Raw genomic sequence first — 23,123 nt, 5'->3', positions numbered from 1 at the left:
CACGCAGTAGGTCCGCTCACTTCATTCCACCAGCGGTGGGTGTTGTGCCCACTCCAACCTCAACACTGAAAAAACTCGACTGTTGGCAAGTGCCTCAGAACATCCGCCCCCACAGCTGTTTGGCCCCTTCTCCGCGGTACGGTGACCCGTGGGCACGGAAATCCAGCGTGGACAAGGCGTACTCTGCAGGCTGATACTCTCTACGGTGAAGACAGATGAGAGGGCGACCAGTTCTTAGTACTTACAAAAAGAAAAATCCGAAAGGAAGAGAACAGCAAAGTCTGGGGAGCTTAGGTAGAGGCCGAGTTCACCCCAAGACCCAGTATCATTGGGTTAAGAAGAGCTGGGTAATCAGCACAATTGGCCACAATGGGGACCATCGAATATTGTTTAAAAAAAAGTCATCTGAGACACAGGTCCCTCTCTATAAATTAAGTCCACAGGCATTTTTAGGGGGCGGCTGCAGTCTTCCGCTGTCTCAGAAACCCTTGAACTTGAGCTCTGGGTTATTTTCATGAGACCGCAGCTCTCCTTGTTGCGCCAGGAGAGTCCAATGACGAATGACCGAGTCGGTCCAAGCCCAGAGGTCAGGGTGACTCTTCCAATACGCAGAGGGCTGATGCAGAGAGCATAAAGAGCGATTGCCCACGGCCTCGCGGCCACACTGAGGCAGCGAGTGGAAGAGCCGCCCGGCAGTGGGGGCGCCGGCGGCTCGGAGCCCCAGCGCTCACCGTGCACATGCTCTGACCCACTGTGGCGACAGCACAGGGGCGTGCCTCCAGCGCTCTGGACAACTCGCCGGGGGGAGAAACACGTCACTGAACATTTAAAAACCAGCGTGCCGCGAGTCCAGCCCACCTCAGGGCTGCACGAGGACGGCAAGCCTGGGCGCTGTGAAGCGATGGGGATAACGGGGCCTTTCGGAAACCCGGGGAGGGGTGTCCACAGCCCATCTTGTTTCAGAGATCCCCACCCTAGCCAGGGCTGCAGAGGGCCAGCTCTCCAGACAGAGGGGCACCTCCCGGGCCGGGCCGGGCCGTCAAGGGGCCTCGGGAGGAGCTGCCTCCAGTGCCGGTGACGGATGCCTCCCCCTCCTCTGCCCCAATGTCCGGAGTGCGCTGCGCACGAGTAGGGAACCACGGCCCCGGCAGCAGAGGAGGCCACCCCTCGCCGGCTCCCTTGCCGTCTTTTTCCAGTTCTTGATGTGACCTTCTGGCTTTTACGCTGTGACTTATTTCCACTTATGAAAACAATGCTGCAAAGAAACATCCACTATAACTCCTCTTAGAAGTTTGATAAAAATTAAGTTTTACCTTTTCAAAAAAAAATTTGTTTTAGATTTTATTTATTTATTTATTTTTAGAGAGGGAAGGGAGGGAGAAAGAGAGAGAGAGAGAAACATCAATGTGCGGTTGCTGGGGGCCGTGGCCTGCAACCCAGGCATGTGCCCTGACTGGGAATTGAACCTGCGATGCTTTGGTTCGCAGCCTGAGCTCAGTCCACCAAGCTACACCAACCAGGGCTTTAAGTTTTACTTTTAATCAAGAAAAGATAACTCCTGGATAGCCCTCTTGTATTATTTTCCCCCTAATTTTCTAAAAGTAAAGAAGTTATAGCCCTAACTAGTGGGTTGGGCATTATCCCACAAAGGAAAAGGTCACCGGTTCGATACCCAGTCAAGGCACACGCTTGGGTTGCAGGGCCAGGTCTCTGGTTGGGGGCATGTGAGAGGCAACTGATCAATGTTTTCCTCTCACATCGATGTTTCTCTGCCTGTCTTTCTCCCTCCTTTCCTTTCTCTCTAAAAATAAATAAATAAAACCTTTGAAAAAAAATTAATACAGAAGCTGTAGAAGTCTGAAATTTTATATGAGCAACTACTTCCAATGTACCCTTTAGGATACAGGAGTCATCAGAATTATTTCGGGAAAGCTGAGTAGGTCAAGAATACCTAAAAGAAGCCAGTTTCCATTTAAAACGCCCTAATCGCTTCGTAACTTAGGAGAGAAAGATTACTTAAAAGGAGTATTCAACACGCAGACGACGCCCTGCAGGTGCCTCTCCTGTGGGCTGGAGGTGGTGACCCCGGAGGGCGGGAAACACGTTTCCGCCCCCAGAAACGAGCACAGAGTGCGGAGAGAGCGGGAGCGCCTGCAGAGCCCTCGCCCGACCCCAGGGGAGATGCGGTGACCGGGACATCCCTGGTGAAGTCCCAGCACAGTGAGCAAGTTCATTTTAAAGGGACATTCACAAGCCACGGTCCCAGAGTGTTCTAACCAAGGGAGTTCCACAGCCGAGAGGAGTTTAATTCCGCTTCCCAGGGCTGGCCGTGAGGACACATCTTGGGGGGGAAAGGTGAGCCGTGCCTCCCGGTTGAAAGCAGACAGCAGGGTACAAACTAGGAGGGGGTTTATTTCAAAATTTCAAACAGAGGGTCCCCACAAAGTTCCTTAAAACAAAAACACGGCGTTTTCATGTTCTGTGCCCAGATGCTGCAGGGAGACAAAACGAGCGTCTCCGTCCGCCGGACCTCCACCAGGCACAGGAGCCTGGCCGGCTGTGCTCTCGCGGACGGCAGAGGGGGAGGCTCAGAAGAAATGGGGTTTCGCCCAGAAGGAGCTCCCTAGCTCGTCGGGGGCTGGGGGCGAGTGATAAATCGCAAGGCCCTGAGCTCCTCAGGGAAGGGCCCCGGGCCTCGGCTCGGTGTCGTGTGTGGCACGCGACCAGTCACGTGTCTGCTGGGCTGAGACGGAGGACAGCATGAGGCAAGCATGGAGATGAGAGCTGGCAGCACGCTCTCCAGAGGCAGAGCCCCCCAGGGGCACGCAGGGGAGGCTGGGGCTGCGTGCGCACTGACTCCTTGCCGGAGACTCTGGATAAACGGCCGCTCTCACTGCGGACAGTGCCTTCCTTGCCCCGCCAGGCACCTGCTGACCACTGCAGCTGCACCCCTGTGGGCCGTGCACCACCTGCACCAAGCCAAGAAACACGGTCCCGCCTCAGGGGGTGATTCTGGCTGTGCAGAGGTTGTTTCATTGGTTTTCTAGGTGGCGCTCCTCTGTCCACATTAAAGAGTGCAGCGCGCCGGCCAGAGCGAGGACCGGCCGTGAGACCGCCCGGCCCGCCGCTCCCGGGTGACGCAGAACGCCCACCTTTGGTCGGTCCTTTCCGGTTCAGCACGGCCTGCTGCTCCTCGGTGATGTTCAGCCGCCGGACCACGTCGGCCAGGGCGGACTTCAGCAGCTGGATGTCGTCCTCTTGCATCTGGACCCGCTGCTCCAGGGAGGCGATGCGGTCCGTCACCTCCACGCTGCTTGCCGCGGAGGCGCTGTCATCTGAGCCGGGGAAAAAGGGGCAGGTGAGTCTTAGGTGCCCCCCGGGGAAACCCGCGCAGTGAACTCGAGCCAGCACAGGGCTGCGGCAGAGCAATGACAGAGCGAGGATAGTGGCCTTGCAGCAGAAATCGCGTGGCACCTGCCACGACACAGGACCACAGCGCCGCATCCTCCCACGGTCTCCGCCTCCCCCCAGCCAGCGCCTCTCTCTTTTCAGACGGCGGCTTTACCTGCCACTGCGCTCTCCTCCCCCAGGGCACCGGGGGCCTCGCCGGTGGGGGGGACCTTGGAACCTGGCGGTTTCAACCTCCCACACGTGGCCGGAGCCGCTGCGCAGGCTTGCAGCCTCTGCTCCAACAACGCCGACACGTGTCAGATCGTGACCAGGCCACTCCACCCGCGGGGCAAGGCTTTCGAGGACTGGCCCCTCTGACCGTAACGTCACACCAGGAGCAGGGGGGCGGTGACCTGTCTCCCCTCCGAGGAGTTAAACATCTAGACTCTCTGACGTGTGAACTGAAGACGGAGGGCGAGTCCGTGGGACAGCTGCCAAGCGGGCGCCTGGGCACTGCACACCCCCAGGGAAGGCCTCGCCGCGGGACGAGGGCAGGGAGGGCTCTCCTGGGCTGGGAGAAGCCGTTCCGGCCAAGTCCGCGATGGAGACTCACGGGAGAGACAGATGCTTCAGTCACTGTTAGCATGGACTCTGGAACCAAGTGACCTAGGTTCAAATCCCTGCCCTGCCACTTACTGGACGTGTGGTACAGGGCAAATTATTTTATTGCTCAGTGCCTCAGTCTCTCCATTTGTACGACAGGGATGAACGTTATCTCACACTGTTGTAATACAAAATGAGTTAATATATGCAGAGCTCTTAGGATGTTTTGCCTGTAGTAAATGCTTTACAAATGTAAGCTATAATTAAGCAATTGTCGCCATCACTGTTATTACTGATACAAATTACCAAAGTAAATTCAAGTTGAACATTTCCTTGAACATTCCTATGTGCTATCTAAACATTCCTGTGAAAAACAGCACTGAAAAATTAATGAGAAGTTAGTGTTTGATTAGTATGTGTTTCTAAGTCAGTAAGGAAACTGGCACACGGAGTCAGGACTTTCTCTGGTCTCTGGGGCTGCTGGAGGGGACAGCAGCGTCGGGAGGGCCCACACCCTCACCGGGGGACCTGTGCTCACTGGCCGTGTGGCCGGGTGGCCGGGTGGCCGGGTGGCCGGGTGGCCGGTGGGCGCTGATGAGCAACGCCAGCCCCTCCCGCACCACCTCGTGTGTGCGAGTCCATGGCGACGACACTCCCGGCGGGTGGGGGCAGGCCTGGTCCGAGTCCTCCGAGTTTACGGGGAAAATGCGGTCAGGGTGGCCTCGGCTGGCTCTACGGACGGCTTGGATGAGACTGCACGGATCAGACTCTGCGTTCATTTTATTGCCAAGTTCGTACAGGAAAAAGTCGAATTTCACAATTTTGCCCCGGCCGGTATGGCTCCGTGGGTTGGAGCATCATCCCGTAACTGAAAGGTTGTGGGTTCGATCCCCAGTCCGGGCACGTGCAATCCCTGGTCTGAGCACATACACACGGGAGGCAACCAACGGATGCTTCTCTCTCTCGCATCCGTGTTTCTCTGTCTCTCGCCCTTCCTCTCGCTCTAAAAGCAATGAAAAAATGTCCGAAGGCGAAGATAAAAAATATTAAAGTTTTACCAAAGAACCCCCAAAACAAAACCCTGCCTTCAAATACACGTGATTCAAAGCAGAAACACCTGATCCGCTGAGTAAGAGAACCTCCCTGCGGGCTCAGGGGACGCTCTCCCCGTGACACCGCCCCCCCGTGCAGTGCGTCCCAAATGCGGCAGCGCCGCCTCGTTGACCCGCGACGGCCCGTCCGCTCCCGCAGGCGGTCACTCCGAGGGCGGACGGCAGGCTTCTCGGCAGCGTGTGAGCTGCCTGACGTTCTTAACCTTCGTGTGCACGGGAAGGGCCAGCGGGCTTCCGGTGACTCCAGGCTCCAGCCGGGAGGGAAGCTGGCCGCCGGTTCCAGAAGGGACGGCGCCCCCTCCACCAGCAGCGCAGCTCCTCGGGGCTGAACCCCAGCCTTGGGGCACCTTCTCGAGGTCCAAACGGGGGCTCAGGAAACGAGCCCCCGGGAAGGCTGATCATCGGCGTTTCTGCACGGGCCGGCCTGGGTCCTGCGGCTTCAGGAAAAGCACCGGCGTGGCGTTAGCCAAAGTGGAGGAACAGACAGACAGACAGAAGGCATCACACAGGCAGGGAGGGGTGGGGAGGCGCCAGTGGAAGAGGAGACCCCCCAGCTCCCGGGAAGTGGGGGGGGGCGGGGATGCCCCCAGGGGAGGAGACAGCGCTGCAAGTCCAGAAGAGCCACCAGGACTAGGGTTCGCCGGGCAGGGAATGGCAGAGGCGGAGGCAGCGGCACCGAGAGAGAGGGAACTTCGGAAACGAGTTTCCGCTGAGCACCGGCCGGCACTCACTCAGGTGTGAGGGAGCTCCCCAGGGTTTGGAGAGAGTGACCAGGGAAGGGCGGGCAGCACAGACCCCGGGGCTCCGGTCCCCGTGGGCGGGGTTTGACCCACGCCACCCTCGGGAGCTGGGGGGGTACTCGGAGCACTCTGCCCTGGGCGAGACGCTGCTCTGGCCTCCAGCAGAGCTGTGTCCGAGCGGCAAAGCCACGTGCCAGCACAAAGCTCCGGTATTTACAGGCCTATAAAAGTACCCAGCTCCCAACGAAGTTAAACCCACAACGTCTGGTATCCAGTAAAAACGACCAGGCAGGAAAACATGATCCGTAATCGGGAAGAGAATCGACCAAGCAAAACTGACCCAGGGATGACATGGGCGATAGAATTATCAGACAGGAAAATCGAACAGTTATTATAACTGTATTATATGTGTTCCAGCAGCCACAGGAAAGGTTGAATATGTTAGGTAGAGGCATGAAGGTATGTGTATGTACATCTATATGTTTTACAGATATATGTTTACATTATACACATTTGAAAGCCAAATTTCTAGAGAGCCACAATGCACTGGATGAGATTCACTGGAAAGACTGGTGAACATGAAGAAATACTGAGAGAAAACAGACTGGAGAAGGGGAGGGAGTGGGGAAGAAAGAGAGAGAGAGAGAAGGAGGAGGAGGAGAAAAGAGAAAATGAGTAGCAATAAGAATAGAGCACCAGGGAGTGTGTAAATCAACCTCAAGTGTCCTCGTATCTGTGTAATTCAAGTTACAATCAAAGGGGAGGAGAGACAGGAGGAAATAAAGAAATTAGAAAAATAATGGCTGAAAAAATTCCAAATTTGACGAAAATTATACACCCTCAGATCGATGAGTCCCAAGCACAAGAACGTGAAGGGAGTCTCACCAAGGCAGGGTGAGATTAAGCCGCTCGAGAGCAGTGAGAAGGAGAAACGCTGGCGAACTGGGGGTACGCAGCTCCCGCACCTGCTTCTCGGTGAGACGCCGGGCGCCCATCCCCAAGACCAGGACAAGGCGAGGGGGCCTGCTCTCGCCACTCTTCCTCGGCACCGGGCGGAACACCAGGCCGGAAGCCCAGCTAGGGCAAGGCGACGAGTACAAGTGAGTGTGCAAACTGGGAGAGGAGAAAGAAGACCCCGACGCCATACTGTCTACGTAGGAAACGCCACGGAATGCACGAGAAAAACTCCTCGAGTGATCGTAACAAGGTTGCGTGATACGAGGTTCGTGGACAAAAGTCAACTCCCTTCCTGTGACATGAACCCACTGGAATTTGAAATGAAAAATAAAACACTACAATGACACCCAAAATTAAAATACTTGGGTATAAACCTAACAATGTATATTTAGGATGTATACGCAGCTAACTATGAAATTACGATAAACCAACAAGATGGACACAGGGTCTACATGCGGGAAACTGTAAAATATGCCGAGATGAAAAGACCTGAAGGAGTGGAGACACATTTTGTGTTCGCGGAGTAGAAGTGCCAACATTCTCATGCCAAGTCTATCCAACCTGACCTGGGGAGCCACCCAGTAGTCCCGGCAGGCTGTCCCGCGGATGCCGGCAGGATGCCGGCAAGCTGACTCTGGGGTTTATTTGCAGAGGCAGAAGACCCAGGCCGGCCAACAGGATAATGAGCGAGGGCAGCGACGCCGAGAACTGGAACTCCCTGACTTTGAGACGAATACAAAGCCACGTAGTCCAGACCTCACGTTGCCGGGGAGGGGGCAGACAGAGAGACCGGCAGGATACCGCACAGAGCCCAGACAGAAGCAGACCCCACAAAGAGGGTCGACTCACCTTCGACGGTGGAGCCAAGGGAATCCAAGGGGGAAAGGACAGTATTCTCGCCAAACGGGGCTGCGACAGTCAGGTACCTGCAGGCAGAGACCCTGCGACTTCCACAAAAACGAACTCGAACTGCACAGAGTGGAAGATTAGTACTTTGAACTGAATGAACACGAAAACACAGCAAAGTGAAATTTGTGAGATGCAGCTAACACATTGCTTAGGCTCTTATAGCACTAAGCACCTACAGTAGAAAAGAAAGGAGAAGGAAAAGGAATGGGGAGGGAAATGACCTGGGCTGTGCCTTAGAAACCCAAAGCCAGCTCACACACAGCAGGGCGGGAATCAGAGACAGAAGAAGATGGGAAAGTCAAGCAAAATGCTAGTTCTTTGACGAAGTGTGTGAAATGGACAAACCTGTATCCAAATCAATCAGAAAACAAATGAGAAAGGACACAAAATATTGGCATCGCTACGGGGGCTACAGATGTTAAAAGGATAACAAGGGAATAGGAAGAAAACCTCTATGCCCATAAATTCAATAACTGAGAAGAACGATATGGATTCTTTGAAAAACAAACTACTAAAGTTCATCCAAGAATAGGCCATTTAAATAGCTGTATTTAAAAATTTGAATCTATAGTTAAAAATCTATATAAAGAAAAAAAGGCACTGGTGGGCTCTACCAGGCAGTTCAAGAAGGGACAATACTCTCTACACAAACCCCTTCCAGGCGACGGGGGAGGAGGGGCACCACCGCACTCATCTGTTAAGCCAGCCTTACTCTCACGTCAAATTGGACAAACACGTTACAAAAAGCTTACAGAAGGCGTGCTGGTAGCACGCGGAGCAGCTGGATCTCCGATACACTGTGTGCAGATGGAAGTGTTACAACCACCCTGGGAAAGAAACACTTTGAACAGTTCGCCCACAGTTCAGTTCCATCCGACATCCTACTCCTCCGTACTCACCCAGGAGAAACGAAACCACACGTTCCGGCAAAGACCTGGACACGAACGGCGAGAGCAACTCCATCTGAAATAGCCCACCCACGAGCACAGGCATAAACAAACTGCCGTGTGTCCACGCAGTGGACACGGAGTTTATTTTTCTACACAGAGTTTGGTGATAAGAACATTCAGCACTGAAACCAGCAACACCGTGGGTGAACCTCAACGTCGCTATGCGAGCTGAAGGGGCCGGCGAACCGAGTGCACGCCGCAAGGTTCCACTCACAGGACGCCACCCGAGGTGCCGGCCGAGCTGCAGGCACAGGTCAGAGGTCGCAGGGGTGACGAGGGGGCACAGAGACACTTCGGAGGAAGACAGCTGTGCTCGTTATCTTGATGGTCACGGTTCCGCGGACGTGCGCGATGTCAAGGCCTATCAAATTGTTCGTTTAAACGGGTTCAGATTACCGCACGTCACCGTGCCTCCACAGAGCTTTGAAAGAGGGAGGAAAGCTGGATGAAACCCCGCTCAGAACACACCAAATGTGTGTGTGTGTGTGAACTTTAATAACTCCAGCAAAACTACTCAGGTGTCACAAGCCAGCAAAAACTCTTCAGCAGATGAGACAGTACACCAAAAAATACGTAAGAAAATACTGTTTGGACAAAGAAAGGAGAAAGACAAACTGGACTATTTCTGTACCTAAAGCTCATAGCGTAGTTTTCACAGCATAACTGACAAGTATTTGCAATCACGGTCCCTGCTGGGTGGGTTCCCTTGGTTCCCGTCCCCGAGGGCTGGAGCTCCCCACCTGACTCTCCTCCCTCTTCGAGTTCAGGGAGCGAGGCTGAGGTCACACAGCCACCCCACCAGCCCGCTGGACACTCAGATCTGCCCAGGACGACGCCGGCCTCTCGACACTCAAAACCCTGCTTCCAACCCCCTACAAAATGTATCGGAAACACTACTCAGAGCACGTTTCTGTAGGATCACTTTGAAAGAGCATTCAAATTACACAAACTGACACTCTGTTTCTCTAAAATCTTAACTGAACTGGAAAAGGGTACGCGTGCAACTGAGTTGCAGTGGTTCCCAGTGTGGAATTCTGCAGTTTGCCTCTTCGAGCGCCGCCCGAGGTTGAGCCTGGAAGGGGACGCCGCACTGGGGGAAGAGTAAGAGAAAGCCCAAGAGGGAGGAGGCGCAGGAGGCGGTTGCGATCACCTCGTCAATCCAGACCCTCCAAGAACCACCGTCCTGGAAGGCTGGGTGTTAGGAGGGGCCCAGCTTCCTAAGGAACCCACTTTCTGAAGTTCCCACCGTTCTGTTCAATAATGAAAAGATAAACAACCCAATTTAAAAAAAAAATAGGCCAAGACTTGAATAGACGTTTCTCCAAAGAAGATACACGAGTGGCCAGTAAGAGCATGAGACAATGTTCAACACCACCGGTCATCAGGGAACAGTCAATCAAAGCCACCACGAGACAGCCCCTCACATGTGCTATGACCCTCGAACTTGAAAACAACAAGCTCCGGGGAGGGTGTGGAGAAACGGAACCCCACGCGCCGCTGGGAGGAGTGCGGCACGGCGCGGCCAGCGTGGACGACGGTGTGGTGGCCCCTCAGACCGCTAGCCCAGAGCCGCCGCTCCGCTCCCGGGGTGCACACCCAGGAGGACGGGACATGGGGGCCGGACAGGGTGTCTGCCCGCGCCCACAGCAGCGCCACCACAGAGGCCGAAAGGGGGGCAGACCCAGTGTCCGCGGCTGGCGAGGGGGTAAAGCGGTGCCGTCTACCCACACGGCGGGACGCTGCACGGACGTGGAAAGAAAGGACATGCCGATACGTGTGCCCGGCACATCGCGCCAGGTGAAATAGCCCGTTAGGAGAAAAGACAAACACCACGGCTCCACCTGTGTGAAATACGGCGGACACGCATGTTCATGGAGGCAGAGAGCAGGCTGAAGGCCACCAGGGGCCGGGGAGGAGGAGACGTGGGAATTACCACTCTGTGGGGGCAGACTCCCTGGCTGGGGTGACGAAAATACCTCGGAAGTCAGGGCGGTGGTGGCTGGAGAATGCTGTGGATGTAGTTAATGCCATCAAGTCTGTGCACTTGAAAATGGTTTAAATCACCCTGGCTGGCGTAGCTCAGTGGATGGAGCGCGGGCTGAGAACCAAAGCATCGCAGGTTCGATTCCCAGTCAGGGTACATGCCTGGGTTGCAGGCCACGGCCCCCAGCAACCGCACATTGATGTTTCTCTCTCTCTTTCTCCCTCCCTTCCCTCTCTAAAAATAAATAAATAAAATCTTTTAAAAAAATGGTTTAAGTCACAAATGTTGTTGCGCGCACAAGGTCCGGCAGAAAAGTGAGGCCTGCGTGAGTGTGGCTGGGAGGGTAATGATACGGGTGTAACAACCGATGGTTTTAATTCGGACGTTTCACCTATAAGGTCACTTGAGTGTGTCTTCGATGAGCTTGAGTGTGACACTGTCATCTCACAGAATTACACGCTCGCTTACGGTCCCGTCACAAACAGGAGCGTTGTGGGCGCCGGACCCTGTACTTGGCCGCAGTGAAGGAGGCCCCCCAGGTGCTTCCAGCCGGTCTGAACGGCCAGCTCGCAGGAACACAGCACGTTCGTCCTCTGATTCCCCGGCCGGCTCGCGGGCTGTGCGGGTGACGGGGACGCAGAGCCCGCAGGACCGACGGCCGTGCTGAGGACCGCGGTGACACAGGCGCAGCGAGGGCCCCAGAGAGGTGCCCCCGGGGCCACCCTGGAGGCTCTGGGGGCTTCTGGGGCCGGGCGACGGGGGGAGGGGGGCTGAGCTTTAAAGAACTAACAGGACCTGGCCCAGCAGAGGGGAAAGCGAGCACCTGAAAAGGTGCCCAGGCTGCGTGAGAACGGCTAACGAGAATGCTCAAAACCAGGGCTAATGACCACCTTCTACTTGTCTCTTTAAACAAGGACAGTGAGCACTGGGGGACAAGGAAGATGCGTGTGACCAGGAGGCGCGAGGAGAGAGAGCCGCGACCATCTACGGAAGGGACCCGGACACCGGCACCCGGACACCGGCACTCGGCCTGCGAGCAGCCCGCCGCGTCCACGCCGTCCTTCTCCGCAGGGGCGAGCAGTCCGCTGCGTCCACGCAGCCCCACGCCCAGGCGTGCGCTGCAGCCTGCCGGGCCGGTGGCTCTGCTCCCGCGGCGGTGGCAGTTGCGCCCCACCCCCCTCCCCTGGGGTCCAGACACTCTGTGGGGGGGTACCGGCTTGCTCGGGCTGCTGTGACACCATCGTGCAGACCAGGGGCACAACCAGGTGACAGTTACTTCCCCGCAGTCCCAGCGGCTGCAGGTGAGGGCCGGGCTGCAGGTGTGGGCAGGGCTGGCTCCTCCGCAGGCCTCTCTCCCGGTTTGCAGACGGCTGCCTTCCCTCTGTCTCCCGTGGCCTTCCCCTCGTAACATGTCTGTGTCCTGTCTCCCCTTCCTGTGAGGCCCCCAGTCCTACTGGGTGAGGGCCACCCCAGTGGCCTCATTGTAACCTGATCACCTCTTTAAAGACCCACCTCCAAATACGGCCACCTTCTGAGTTGTGGGGGATGGGGGCGGGGGGGGGGTGTTTAGGGCTTCAACCTGTGAACGGGGTGGGGGCCCGATCTGGCCCGTTGCTGTGGTGCTCACAGCACATCTGGGCCTTTGAGGTCCCGGCACCCGGAGGGAGGGGCACCCGCCGCACGCTCTCCTGCCCCCGAGCTCCAGCGGCTCCGCCAGGGCGTCCGTGGTCGGTCGGCTCTGCGGGGCAGGACGGTCACAGCTGTGTCATTTCGCACCCCATCTGTACACGATGCCTCGTGTGGAATGAACAAGAAAGGGGTGAACGGACTGACACCGCCGACTGGCTGGAGTCAGGGTGGGGAGCCGCCTGGCCTCGCCACCCCCCCTCCGCCTCCCCAGTTGTTCTCATCACTGCCCTGCGCTGCGCCCGGTCAGCACAAAGGCCTTTGTTTCGGACGGCGTCCCGGCCCAGCGCAGGTCCAACGCCCCCTCCGTTCCCGACTCACTTCTCTGAGGCGCCCACACAGACTTCAGGCTCCTCCTCCCCACGATGGAGTCACACGTGTAACGCTCCCAGAGCTCTCGAACGCCCCCCGTAGCCACTTTTGCCCTGAGATTTGATGCTAAAACTGGACACTGCCACCGTGTTTGTGGTGGTGGAGACACTGGGGTCGGCGAGCAAGGGAAAGTCCCTGTTCATGAGGGGCCCGGGCCACAGCGCTCACTGCAGGACACTGGTGGGGACTGGTGGGGACACGCCGCTCAAAGAGACGGGGCTGCGGGGGGGCGGGCGGGCGGACTCGGGGCTCCTGGGGGCGGGAGGGGTCACGGTGGAATTCCTGCCCCCTCCGGAGTTGCTCGGTGCATCCTCATAACTTTACCGTCCCCTCCCTGCTCACAGTCATGGGACGGGCACACTTTAAACGCTGCAGACTGTGCGGAAGCAGAGCGGTCCGTGTCCCCGAGAAGGAACGGTGCGTTGGAGCTGCATGCTCGCCGGCCGACCACACAGCCGCGCACCGAGGCCCCCTGAAGCCGCAGGGACAGACCCCAGCCCGCTCCCCAGGAAGTCGGGTTGGCTTGCTCACCGGGTTAGTGGGAGTGACCCTGCGTCTGTGCAGGGGTGCGCTGCCCAGCTATCCGAACACACCCGGGACTGGTTTTTCTAAGCACCTGCCTCCAACCCGGCAGCAGAGCTATGGTGCTGAAAGCAGGCTGCGAAGGCGCTGAGAGGTCAAGATTCCTCCTTCTGGCCCTCGGTAATCCTCGGCCTGCCGGCCGCCAGGGGCTGGGTGTGACAGGTGACGGTGAGGGCCAAGAGGAACGGGGGTTCCTCCCGCAGGTCTCCCCCCCTGCGGGGCGCTGGCGAGGCTGGGTTTCCGGGCTCCTCAACGTGAGCCACAGGCAGGCACAGCGCACCGCGCACCTAGGGGGACACAGAACTAAGAGCACACCGACAAATCAAAACACGGCGGAACCCTCCTCCAAAAACCACAGTGTGTAGGTGGGGCCAACAAGCTGCAGGTGGAAAGAGCTGAGGACAGACCGACCCTCACAAGCCCCCAGCAGGCTGGTGACACCCCGCAGCCCTTGCCGCCACCGTGCCCGGGCACCGGATCGGAACCTCTCCCGCCCAGCCCTTCCGTCAGGGCCCTCGTGGACCCTGAGTGACGGGGCTGGCCCGTAACGGACAGCCTGGGGATTGCCTGTGTGTTGTGAGTTTAGGGCTAGGAGGCGTTTTAACTGCTTATGCTTTTACTTGTCTTGAGTTTTAAAGTGCAGGGACACATCAGAGAAGATTTTAAAAAGTAAAGAGAACTAGGAAGTACCCATCAGCCCCTCCCACCCCAGGTGAGGCGGACGGCAGGTGCCAAGCCATTGCTCAGGGCGGCCCGAGAGCTTTCGGGGTGCGGGGGGTGGGGAGGGCCAAGCTCCCAGCTCCAGACTCCCACTCTGTCCGCCCACGCCGGCTTCACCCCCACCACCCCGGGGGGGAACTGCTAGAACACGCTCCCGACACCACAGGTGTCGCTCCGCTTCCATGATGACAACGGGCCCCTCACCCCCCTCGCCGGTCACCGCAAGGCCAAGGGCGGCTCTCGCTGGAGCCTCACGGGGTGGGGGGGGGTGCCTCTGATGGGCCTATCCCCATCTTTGGCCATCAGACTCCATGGCAGTAACAACCTCCCAAATTAGCAGCGTGCCTCATTAGTATAAAGAAAGAGGAGTGAGATTTCTGAGAGCTGTAAGACCATAGATGGAGAAAAGCCACCCTGTTTTTAAAATAGAAATTTTCAGGGGTGGGGCCGCCGCGCACGGGCCTGCCGGGGGTGCTCGCTCGGGGACTGGGGGGTGCGTCGCGCGGGCTGCGCTGCTGGGGACGTGAGGCACCCACGCCCACGCGGTGTTCGGGCCGCCCTCGACCTGCAGTTGAGGGCATGTGGCTCTTGAGCGTTTCCTGGCTCCCTTCCCGGCACATGCCGAGCACCACTGGAGAGACCGGGGCCTCGGGCTTCCCTCCTCCCAGGCCCGTGGGCCGGCAGCGCCTCCTCTCGGGCCAGCGCCGTTCTCCTCCTGGGGGAGCTCTTTCGCTCGGGGCTGCGGCCGCGGGCTGTGCTGAAGACCCCGGCACGCGCTGGGCCACACACAGGAGCATGCATGTGCGATACGTGGGTTCCCGTGGCCCCTCTCACATCCGTGAGGGCACCACGGCGTGGCCAGTCACACTCCACAGACCCCGGGGCGTCCACGACGGCGTCCGTGTTTCTCGCCCGCAAGGCCAGCTCGCGCGTCAGACCCTGCCGGCCCCGAACGTCTAAACCCTCAGGCCGTCACACAGCTGCCCTAGACCCCTCTCCGCTGTCGCCCCCGCTGGGCCCGGGCATCCGCTGTCTGGGCTCCCGCCAGGGCATCAGCTGCCCCCCTCCCCAACGGTCTGACCACACCCCTTTCTCCAGCGCCGGTGTAGTCATGTCACATCCCTGCTCGAACCCCGTGGCGGGTCTCCGTGGTCTTTGGGACAGAAGGCTTAGCACCTGGGATCTGCCCTCTGTAGCCCTCTCCGGCCCCATCCGGCACCTGCACCTCCCCAGCTCCGGGGCTGCAGCTGCGGCTGGGTGAGGGGTTCCGCCCGCTTCCGAGCCTTCGGCCTCCTCCCTCCGCTTCACGCAGCTTCCAGAACTAAGCCCCACAGTCAGCGCCATCTGCCCCACGGAACAGCCCTCACCACGAGCACCAAGAGGAGAGCTGGGCCCGCCGACCCTGCTGCACGGGCCCAGAGCGTCCCCATGGTGGACCACTGTCACTGGAAGGTCCTGCAGGCGCCCTCCTCCGTCAGACTGAGCTCCCGCACACAGCGGCTGCGCCGTTCGGCCCTGGCGGCCTCAGTGCCCGCCCGGGCACGTTACCTGGCCTGAGGCTGGCCCTCCCTCCAGAAGAGGCCAACTGAAGATCTTCTGCTTCTCACGCTTTCGGCAGCACCTGTCTGGTGTACAGCCTGCATCGGTTGTTGAAGTCTGGTCCCAACGCCCCTGGCTGGTGTGGCTCAGTGGTTGAGCACCGGCCTGCACACCGGGTTGCTGGCTCGATTCCCAAGCAGGGTATGTGCCTGGGTTGCAGGCCAGGTCTCCAGTAGGGGGTGCACAAGAGGCAACCACACACTGATGTTTCTCTCCCTCTCTCCCTCTTTTCCCTTCTCTCTAAAAAGAAATAAATAAAATCTTTAAAAAAAAAAGGTCCAGTCCCAAGACCCCTGAAAGTCCCCAAGTCCCCTTCAGGAGGTCCATGCGGTCAAAACAGTGTTCATAATAATATCAAGGTATTATTTGCCTCTGCCACTGTGCTGACGACATGGTGCCGCAGCCCAGGCAGGGGGTGGCCACAGGTCGCTGTGCAATTAGCCACCGCAGAGAGTAAAACATGCCCAGCTTGTGTAAGAACGTCTTTGATGAAGCTGCAAAAAATAGCAATTGTATTAAAACTTGGCCTTCACGAACACGTCCCTTTGTACTCTGTGTGAGAAACGGAGAGCGCACAGGAAGCACCTGGGCCGCGCAGAGCAAGCGCACCTGTCCCCAGGTACGGCACGCAGCACCTGAGCCTGCGCTTCCCCCCGGGGACTCCGTTCCCACCTCGAAGAGCAACGGCGAGGTGAACTGCGCTTACTCAGACTCGAGGTTCCGGAATCCCTTCGCCAAGAACGACATGAGTAAAAGCCTGTCGCTTCCAGAAAACAGCCGCGAGTGTCTGCTGCCAGCGAGAAGAAATGAGCTTTCAAGAAAAACAACAGAAAACCACAACCTGGAAAACCTGTATCAGCCTCCCGGCCACCCACTGGGCGGCTCCCCGAGACGCGCAGGCCGCCCTGCTGGCATCGGGGCGACACCGCCCTCGCAGTGCTCTGAGGTCGTGTGGCAAGACCTGTCCGTGCTCGGCAGAGCTGAGCCGCCCAGGGAGCCACCGTTTTCCAGGTGACACGCCACCCAACCACGCAGGGTCGGAGAGCCGCTCCAGCGCAAGGCAGACCGGACGCTTTGGGAAGCTCCGGCCTGCAGCGTCAGTCAAACCGCAGGACTCCGCATGGGAAGGCAGACACCTGGTCTCCACCGGGCAAGGCTCCGCCCTCCCTGGGGCTGGGCCGGGGGCCCGGCCGTTAAAAACACATCTGGGAGCAGCATCTCACAGCTGTGCCACCTGAACTTCAGCTTTCCTCATTTCTTTCTTTTTTTTTTTTTAGATTTCATGTATTTATTTTCAGAGAGAGGACAAGGGAGGGAGAAAGAGAAGGAGAGAAACATCAATGTGTGGTTGCCTCTCGCACACCCCCAGCTGGGGAGCTGGCCCCCAGCCCAGGCACGTGCCCTGACCAGGACTCGAACGCCGACCTTTGGGTTTGCAGGCTGGTGCTCCATCCGCCGAGCCACACCGGCCGGGGCGGCTCGTGCTTTCCCTATTTCAGATGAGCACAAAAACTTCTACGGTTGAACCAAGCCGCGAGGCCACGTGGAGACACCTGTGGACCCGGCAGCTGTCCCACAGGGGGTCCCGCCAGGGCCCCCGGGGCGGCCATCGGAGCGTCCAGCCTCCACGGCAGCGGTGCCCGTCTGCAGCCCGAGGACAGCCTGCCTGCCTGCCGACCGCGCTGCGGGAACCGAACAAAATGTGAGGGCGAGTCCTCCCGCCAGAGTTCCCCCCCTGGACGGCACTCAGGTCCCCCCAGCAGCGGCATCTGGCATCGGGGACAACCCCTGAAAGGAGCGGGTCTGACAGACGCCCACGGAACACACGTGGAGCTGAGAAACGGGGCGGAAAGGGCTGGAATGAGGGAAACTACGAGGCTGGGACCCCTGTGTTCGGAAGTAAGTGTCGGCAGTGGCCGTGCCCAAGTCCCCACCGCCCAGGAACCCCACGCACGCCCTCCCTCCTGCCGGGCCCTCTCCTCCGGGAGCCACCTGGGGCCGCTGAGCAAACACAGCAGCCGGCTCCGGGCACCTCCCCCACAGAAGCAACGCCCGAGTCGCCCTGTGCGGTCTCTCTCAGATCACAGGGAAGACAGGGGAGCGGGGGGGGGGGGCACACACAGCACCCTAAAGTCCACTCGGGATGGTCCTCTCTTCATCACCCATGAGCCACACGGCGAAGCCGGCCTTCCACACGGCAGGGGCATCAGGGGGTGCGGCGACTCGGCACCTGAGACAAACACCTGCTCATCCCCGCCTGAAAAAAGAAAACCCAAAACAAACAAACAAAGCAACCACCCCTCCTTGTACAGGAATGAGAGGTCGTTACCACAGCCTCCAAAATGAGTCCTCGGCCACCGTGACACAGCCAGCGTCCTGCAGGAGGTGCCCAGCTGGCTGCGGAGACCAAGCCCAGGCTCCGGGTTCAGCCTGGAGGAGACGGGTGCGCACAGGGGACCGAAGGGGCAGGGCGGTGCTCCCGCAGGGAGCTGTGGGCTCTGCAGATGGCTCTGGAAGCAGGGAAGCCGGAGTGCGCCTGCCAGCTCTGCCTCCCTGAGCCAGGGTTGCCGTGAGAGTCAAGAGCATCCACTTGGGGTGCTCACAGGGCGTCCGGCACAAGGGCACTCACTTGGGGGTTTGACTTTGCTGGAATAGTGACCACCGAGACACTCCTGCATGACGGCCCGGGAAAGGACGTCTTCTTGGCCGTGAGTGGACTGGTCCCTCTGCAGTGGGGTCCACCGAGGGAGGGAGGGGGGTTGGGGGAGGGGGGGCGGGAGCCTCAGCGGAGCGACGCGCAAGCCAGCCCCTGCGTAACTGGTCCCTTAGCATGCTCTATTATGCAATCCACTCTCGGTCTCAGAGCTTTACGACCTATTGATTTACAAAAATGCTTTATAATAAAATTGGCTCCTCTCACCTTCTTTTCGGATTCTTTTTCTAAAAAAGATGAACTTGGCCCTGAGTCCTTCCAGGTCCTTCACATCTCCAGCGCTCCACGACAAAGACAACAGCTGCGCTCCCTCTCCTCCCTAGCGCCGGGGGAAAGGAAGGGCCATCTCGGAAGCGCTGAACCACAAACGCTGCGGAAGGTCCCAGCGTGTCGGACACACGGACCTGCCCTTCACGGCCAGGGTCGGGCTTGCAGTCCGCAGCGCCTCGGAGCTGGTGGCCCTGGAGCAGAGGAGGGTCCCGTGCAGGCAGTGTGCCCCGGGTGGCAGAGGCGGCCTCGGCAACCTCGTGTGGGTGTGAGCGGGAGTCTGGGGTCCGGTTTTCCAGGCCCCAAACATCAGTGTTCTGTGTGTCTACATTGTAATTAAGTTCGGCGGACGGCGAGCTACTCATTCGGACTGGGACGATGACAGCCATGCCCGGCTCAACGACGAGGGTGCGTTCTGGGAACGGTGTCATCAGAGGACTGTGCCGCTGTGCGAACGTCACACTCGCACAAACCTCGGCGGTCCAACCTGCTGCACACCCGTGGCAGAGCCCGCTGTGCGAACGTCACAAGCCCGCGCAGCCTAGCACTGCACACAGCACTGTGAGACGGAACCAGGCACCAGGGGACAGATGTGATCGAGGAGATGGCAGGCAGCCGAGAGATGACGCAACCGAGAGACACGCTAAAACCCACGGCGCGTGCGGCTGCCGCCGGCTGACGGAGCGCGCCGTCTCCCAGCACGCTGTCTTTTCGCGAGCAGGAGGAGCACACTCGAAAACAATGATGCAAAGCACCGTGTAGCAGACGCATAACCCAGGCACACGGCCGCTTGCTCTCACCCCCGAGCCCGGGCACTGCCCACAATCGCACCTGCCGCGCTTTCTTTCACACGGCTGGCGGCGTGGTTGGCTCCACATCCACATTGCCACGTGGCCGCAGGGATTTTCCAGCTCCACGAACCCCACGAGACCATGCGCAGAGCGCACAGTCAGCCTTCTCCCGTCTCTGTGTGTTTTAACAGGGAAAGAGGTGTCTTCACCACTCCCGACCATCTACCCAATTATCTGTTCTACAGACAGAAGACCCCATGAACGCCCATGCGAGGGCATTTGAATTTTTACCTTGCAGATTAAAAAAAAAAAAATAAAGCTAAGCAACTGTTTGTTTCTTTTCCCCTTCACTCAAAAGCCAGCACTGCTCCTGCACGAGGGTGTCCGTTGTTGCTCCTCCACGGAGAAACCGAAGGGGCAGGCTGCTGCGCCCGACACACAAAACTGGTTCCACGGGGACCCGTTTGCTCAGCCTCACGCGCTTACTCATCCTTCCCCCAGAAAGGCGGCCCGGGAGACTCCGGGCCAGGCAGCTCCTCCTCCAAGGGCGGCATCTGATCGATTCGGCCCCGGGGGGACGCGGGGCTGCCGGCCGCGGAACCGGTTCTCGGCAGAACCAGCCAGAGGCCCTTTCTGTGGCGCCCCGCCCCTCGGCCCACTCCCCCAGTGGATCAGAAGGGAGAATTATTACACTTAGAAACACTTTACCCCCCTCCACTCGCTTTTGAAACCATGCAGGAATGTTTAGCTTAGGAAACACAGAAGCAGAAGGAAAAAGAAAAACCCGAAGCCACTGGTAACGGAGGAGCTGGCTCACTGGGACGGCCAAACAAGCGGCTCAGAAGCCTCTATTCAAAGGTCCCCATTATCCCCCTGACCTCTGGGGCTCTCAGCCACCGTGCGGAGGGGCCCACGTTCCCCTCCCGCCCCACCCACGTCAGACGGCCCTAAATCTTGACACTGAGCCTCTTTGGTTGTGGAGGGGACCGCGGAGCCAGGCACACTGTAGGGCCCATTGTGTAGGGAGCCGTGCAGGCCAGGGGAGCACAATGGCATGGGAAAGGTCACCCGGAGGCTGCGAGCAGGGGACAGATGCCGAGAAATCCCTCAAGGCTCTGCGGCTCCTCCAAAAGGCCACAGGGTTCTCAGACCAACCGCCGGCCGGCCGCGCAGGTACTTTCTCGCTGCCGTTGATCAGAAAGCAGCCAGCACGTGGATGTGGCCTGAGACCCACCGTGTGAGATTCGGGCTGAGCGACGTAGGTCTGCGTGACTTTCTCAGTCTGTGCCCCGCTGTCTGGGGGTCGTGAACACGCAGCCTCGGGAGTGGGGCTGAGGGGGCCGGGCGCCGCACCCGCACCTGCCGCGTACCTCTGACACGGTCTGCGACGGGGCCGAGCCACCCGGGACCACCCAACGCCCCTCTGGAGTGTGACTTCCGGCGCACTTGCGGCTCGCTGGCCCAGTGCCTCCCAGAGATGCGTGAGGACAACAGAGGCCCGGCTCTGGAGGGTGTCAGAGGGCGCAGTGTGGAGAGAAGTGTAGGAGGTGAACCCCCAGAAGACTCGGGGGGAAACGCCACGGAGGGGCCCCCCGGGGGGCGCTTATCTGGGTGTGGGGGTGGAGAAAGGGCAGCTGGGAAGGACCTCACGGACCCGGCGGAGTTCTCAGCTCACCAAGCAGTCTCAGCCCGCTTTTCGGGCGAGGACTCGGAAGCAGGGGGACGCCGAGGCATGCCGAGGCCAGGCGGTCTGTCCCCGGACTCCGAAAGGAGCCACCACTGCCCTGGGACTGGGTGTCGAAGAGCTGAGTCCTAGGAGGCAGAAACTCGGTCCAAATCCCTGGAGACATCTGAGGGCCCATGGGGACGGCAGGAGAGGGGACGCGGGCTGGGAGCAGGGCGTCCGGGGCGTCCGCCAAGTGAGAAAGGCCAGCCCAGTCACGCCAGGGGACCGAACTGAGGACGGAGCGAGAAACCACAACAAGCTGTGAGCCGTGGACGGCGAGCAGATGGAAGCGTCGCCGTGTTAGACGCCGTGTCACAGCCCAGTGCCAGCCGGGTTACCGCAGCCGCTCGAATTCCAATGGAAGGCAGGCGGGGGGGTGAGGGGGGTGCGATGGATTCAGGAAGGACAGTGGGCTCTCCCTGAACTTTGCTTTCCCAGGACAACACTCAGTGTTGCCTGGTTCTGGTTCTGGAGGCCCAGGGCTGGCTCTAGAAGACGCGGTGACAGTGACAGGTGACCTGTACAGCGACCTCACGATTCCCCTGGGGGCACCATTCACCTACAAGCCAGGCTTTCCACGGGATGCTGGGTCCAGCATGGGGCCGGTGTCCACGGGCGCAGGGCGACAGCAGAGACCCCCTGTGGAGCCCCGTCCGGAACCGCCCTGCGCCCAGGGTGGCGTGGCCCCCGGGCCCACTCGTCCACAGACCCTCCCGCGAACCCCTCACGTGTTTCTGAGGCCAGGTCCCGGCCCCAGACCGCGAGCCTGGCGCACACACCACCGCACGGCGCCCGGAGCGCTGGAAGGGTCCGGGGCAGCACCTGCCATCACACCGAGAAATGCCCCCGCAGAAGAGCAGAGGCACCTTCGTGTGGAAAGAACAAAATACAAAAACCACGAAAAGCCACGCGTCTCAGCTCAGATGCGCTTCCCCACCGCCGCGACGAAATGGCTTCGGAACAGGCGGCGTCTAACAGACGAGCCGCCGGCACGCGTGTGGGTCCCAGGGCCTCGAGGGGGTTGAAACCCCGGGGCAGGGGCGTGGGTGGACTCGGAGGCGAGGTCTCCCCCGGGGCTGCCGGGTCTGAGTCTCCAGGCGGCTGAGAGAAACCCCGCGCTCGCCAGGCAGGGGCGGGGGGTGTCCCAGCCCCACGTCGCCCACCCGGGCCCACGCCCACGCCCACGAGGGAGCGTGCCCCGGGAGGGGGGGACGGACCAGCACAGTTCCCCCACCCCCAACGACTGAGAACAAGAATCTTTTCGTACAGAAAGGCAGGCGCCTTACCCAGGAGGGCCGCCCCCCCCCCCCCGCCCCGAGCAGAAGGGAGATGTTTGGTAAACACGCTGGAGCAGATGAGGAAACGTACAGTTTTACGGGAATGCTAGGAATCCTGAACACAACCTTACCATGGCTGACATTTTATCCGTCCAGAAAACCTGAATGTCAGGTTTCCTTAAAGCAGAGTGTATCTACGGATAATCTGCAGGGCCCGGGAAGAGCCGACTGCAGAATGAGGCGCGTGACCATCTGTAGCCTATCTGCGTCCTCAAGGGCCCCCAGACAGGTGGACCACCAGACCCGTGCGCGCAGTGACAGGAGCCCGCACAGAAAGGCGACATGGCGCACAGCTCACAGAGTCTGGGCCGTGTCGGGACCTGCCACTTGCTCAACCGTGTGGCCTTGGCGAAGTCACGACACTTAACACCCTCGGTCTACCTGTGACACAGCCGTGCTCTGCTCACCCTCGGGTTCGGCTGTGAGGGGTGAGCGGGAAACGGGTCTGCGGGTGCTTGCAAAGCTCTGACACACGAGGGCGGGGATCAGGACATCGGGGCCACGGACCGGGCCAGTGAATGAAACTAAACAGGCGTGTGTCCCCCTCACTCCCGAAAGTTCCAGTCCAGACAGTGGTGCAGGCGGACACGGTGCCCACTGCCTCCCAGGGCCACAGCCAAGCTACCAGCCAACCGCAGGACCCCCGGCCGGGAGCGCCATCGGAAGCCCAGCCGACACACACCCC

At 59.4% G+C, this 23,123-nt stretch overlaps 1 protein-coding gene across 3 annotated transcripts in view; it reads right to left on the bottom strand.

The window, feature by feature from the left end:
• The window catches only part of EML1 (EMAP like 1), a 133,984-nt gene that overhangs the window by 52,939 nt on the left and 57,922 nt on the right, over positions 1-23,123 (bottom strand). For all 3 annotated transcript variants that reach the window (XM_045822948.1, XM_045822947.1, XM_045822949.1), the window contains exon 2: positions 3,153-3,335. In XM_045822948.1, coding sequence (XP_045678904.1) covers positions 3,153-3,335 — 183 coding nt within the window. The remainder of the gene's footprint in view (positions 1-3,152; positions 3,336-23,123) is intronic.

This window comes from Phyllostomus hastatus, unplaced genomic scaffold (assembly GCF_019186645.2).
Source record: "Phyllostomus hastatus isolate PE091 unplaced genomic scaffold, TTU_PhHast_1.1 phas_scaffold_501, whole genome shotgun sequence".
Lineage (NCBI taxonomy): Eukaryota > Metazoa > Chordata > Mammalia > Chiroptera > Phyllostomidae > Phyllostomus > Phyllostomus hastatus.
Note: the sequence above shows the minus strand (reverse complement) of the source record. Positions and strands in the feature narration are given on the sequence as shown.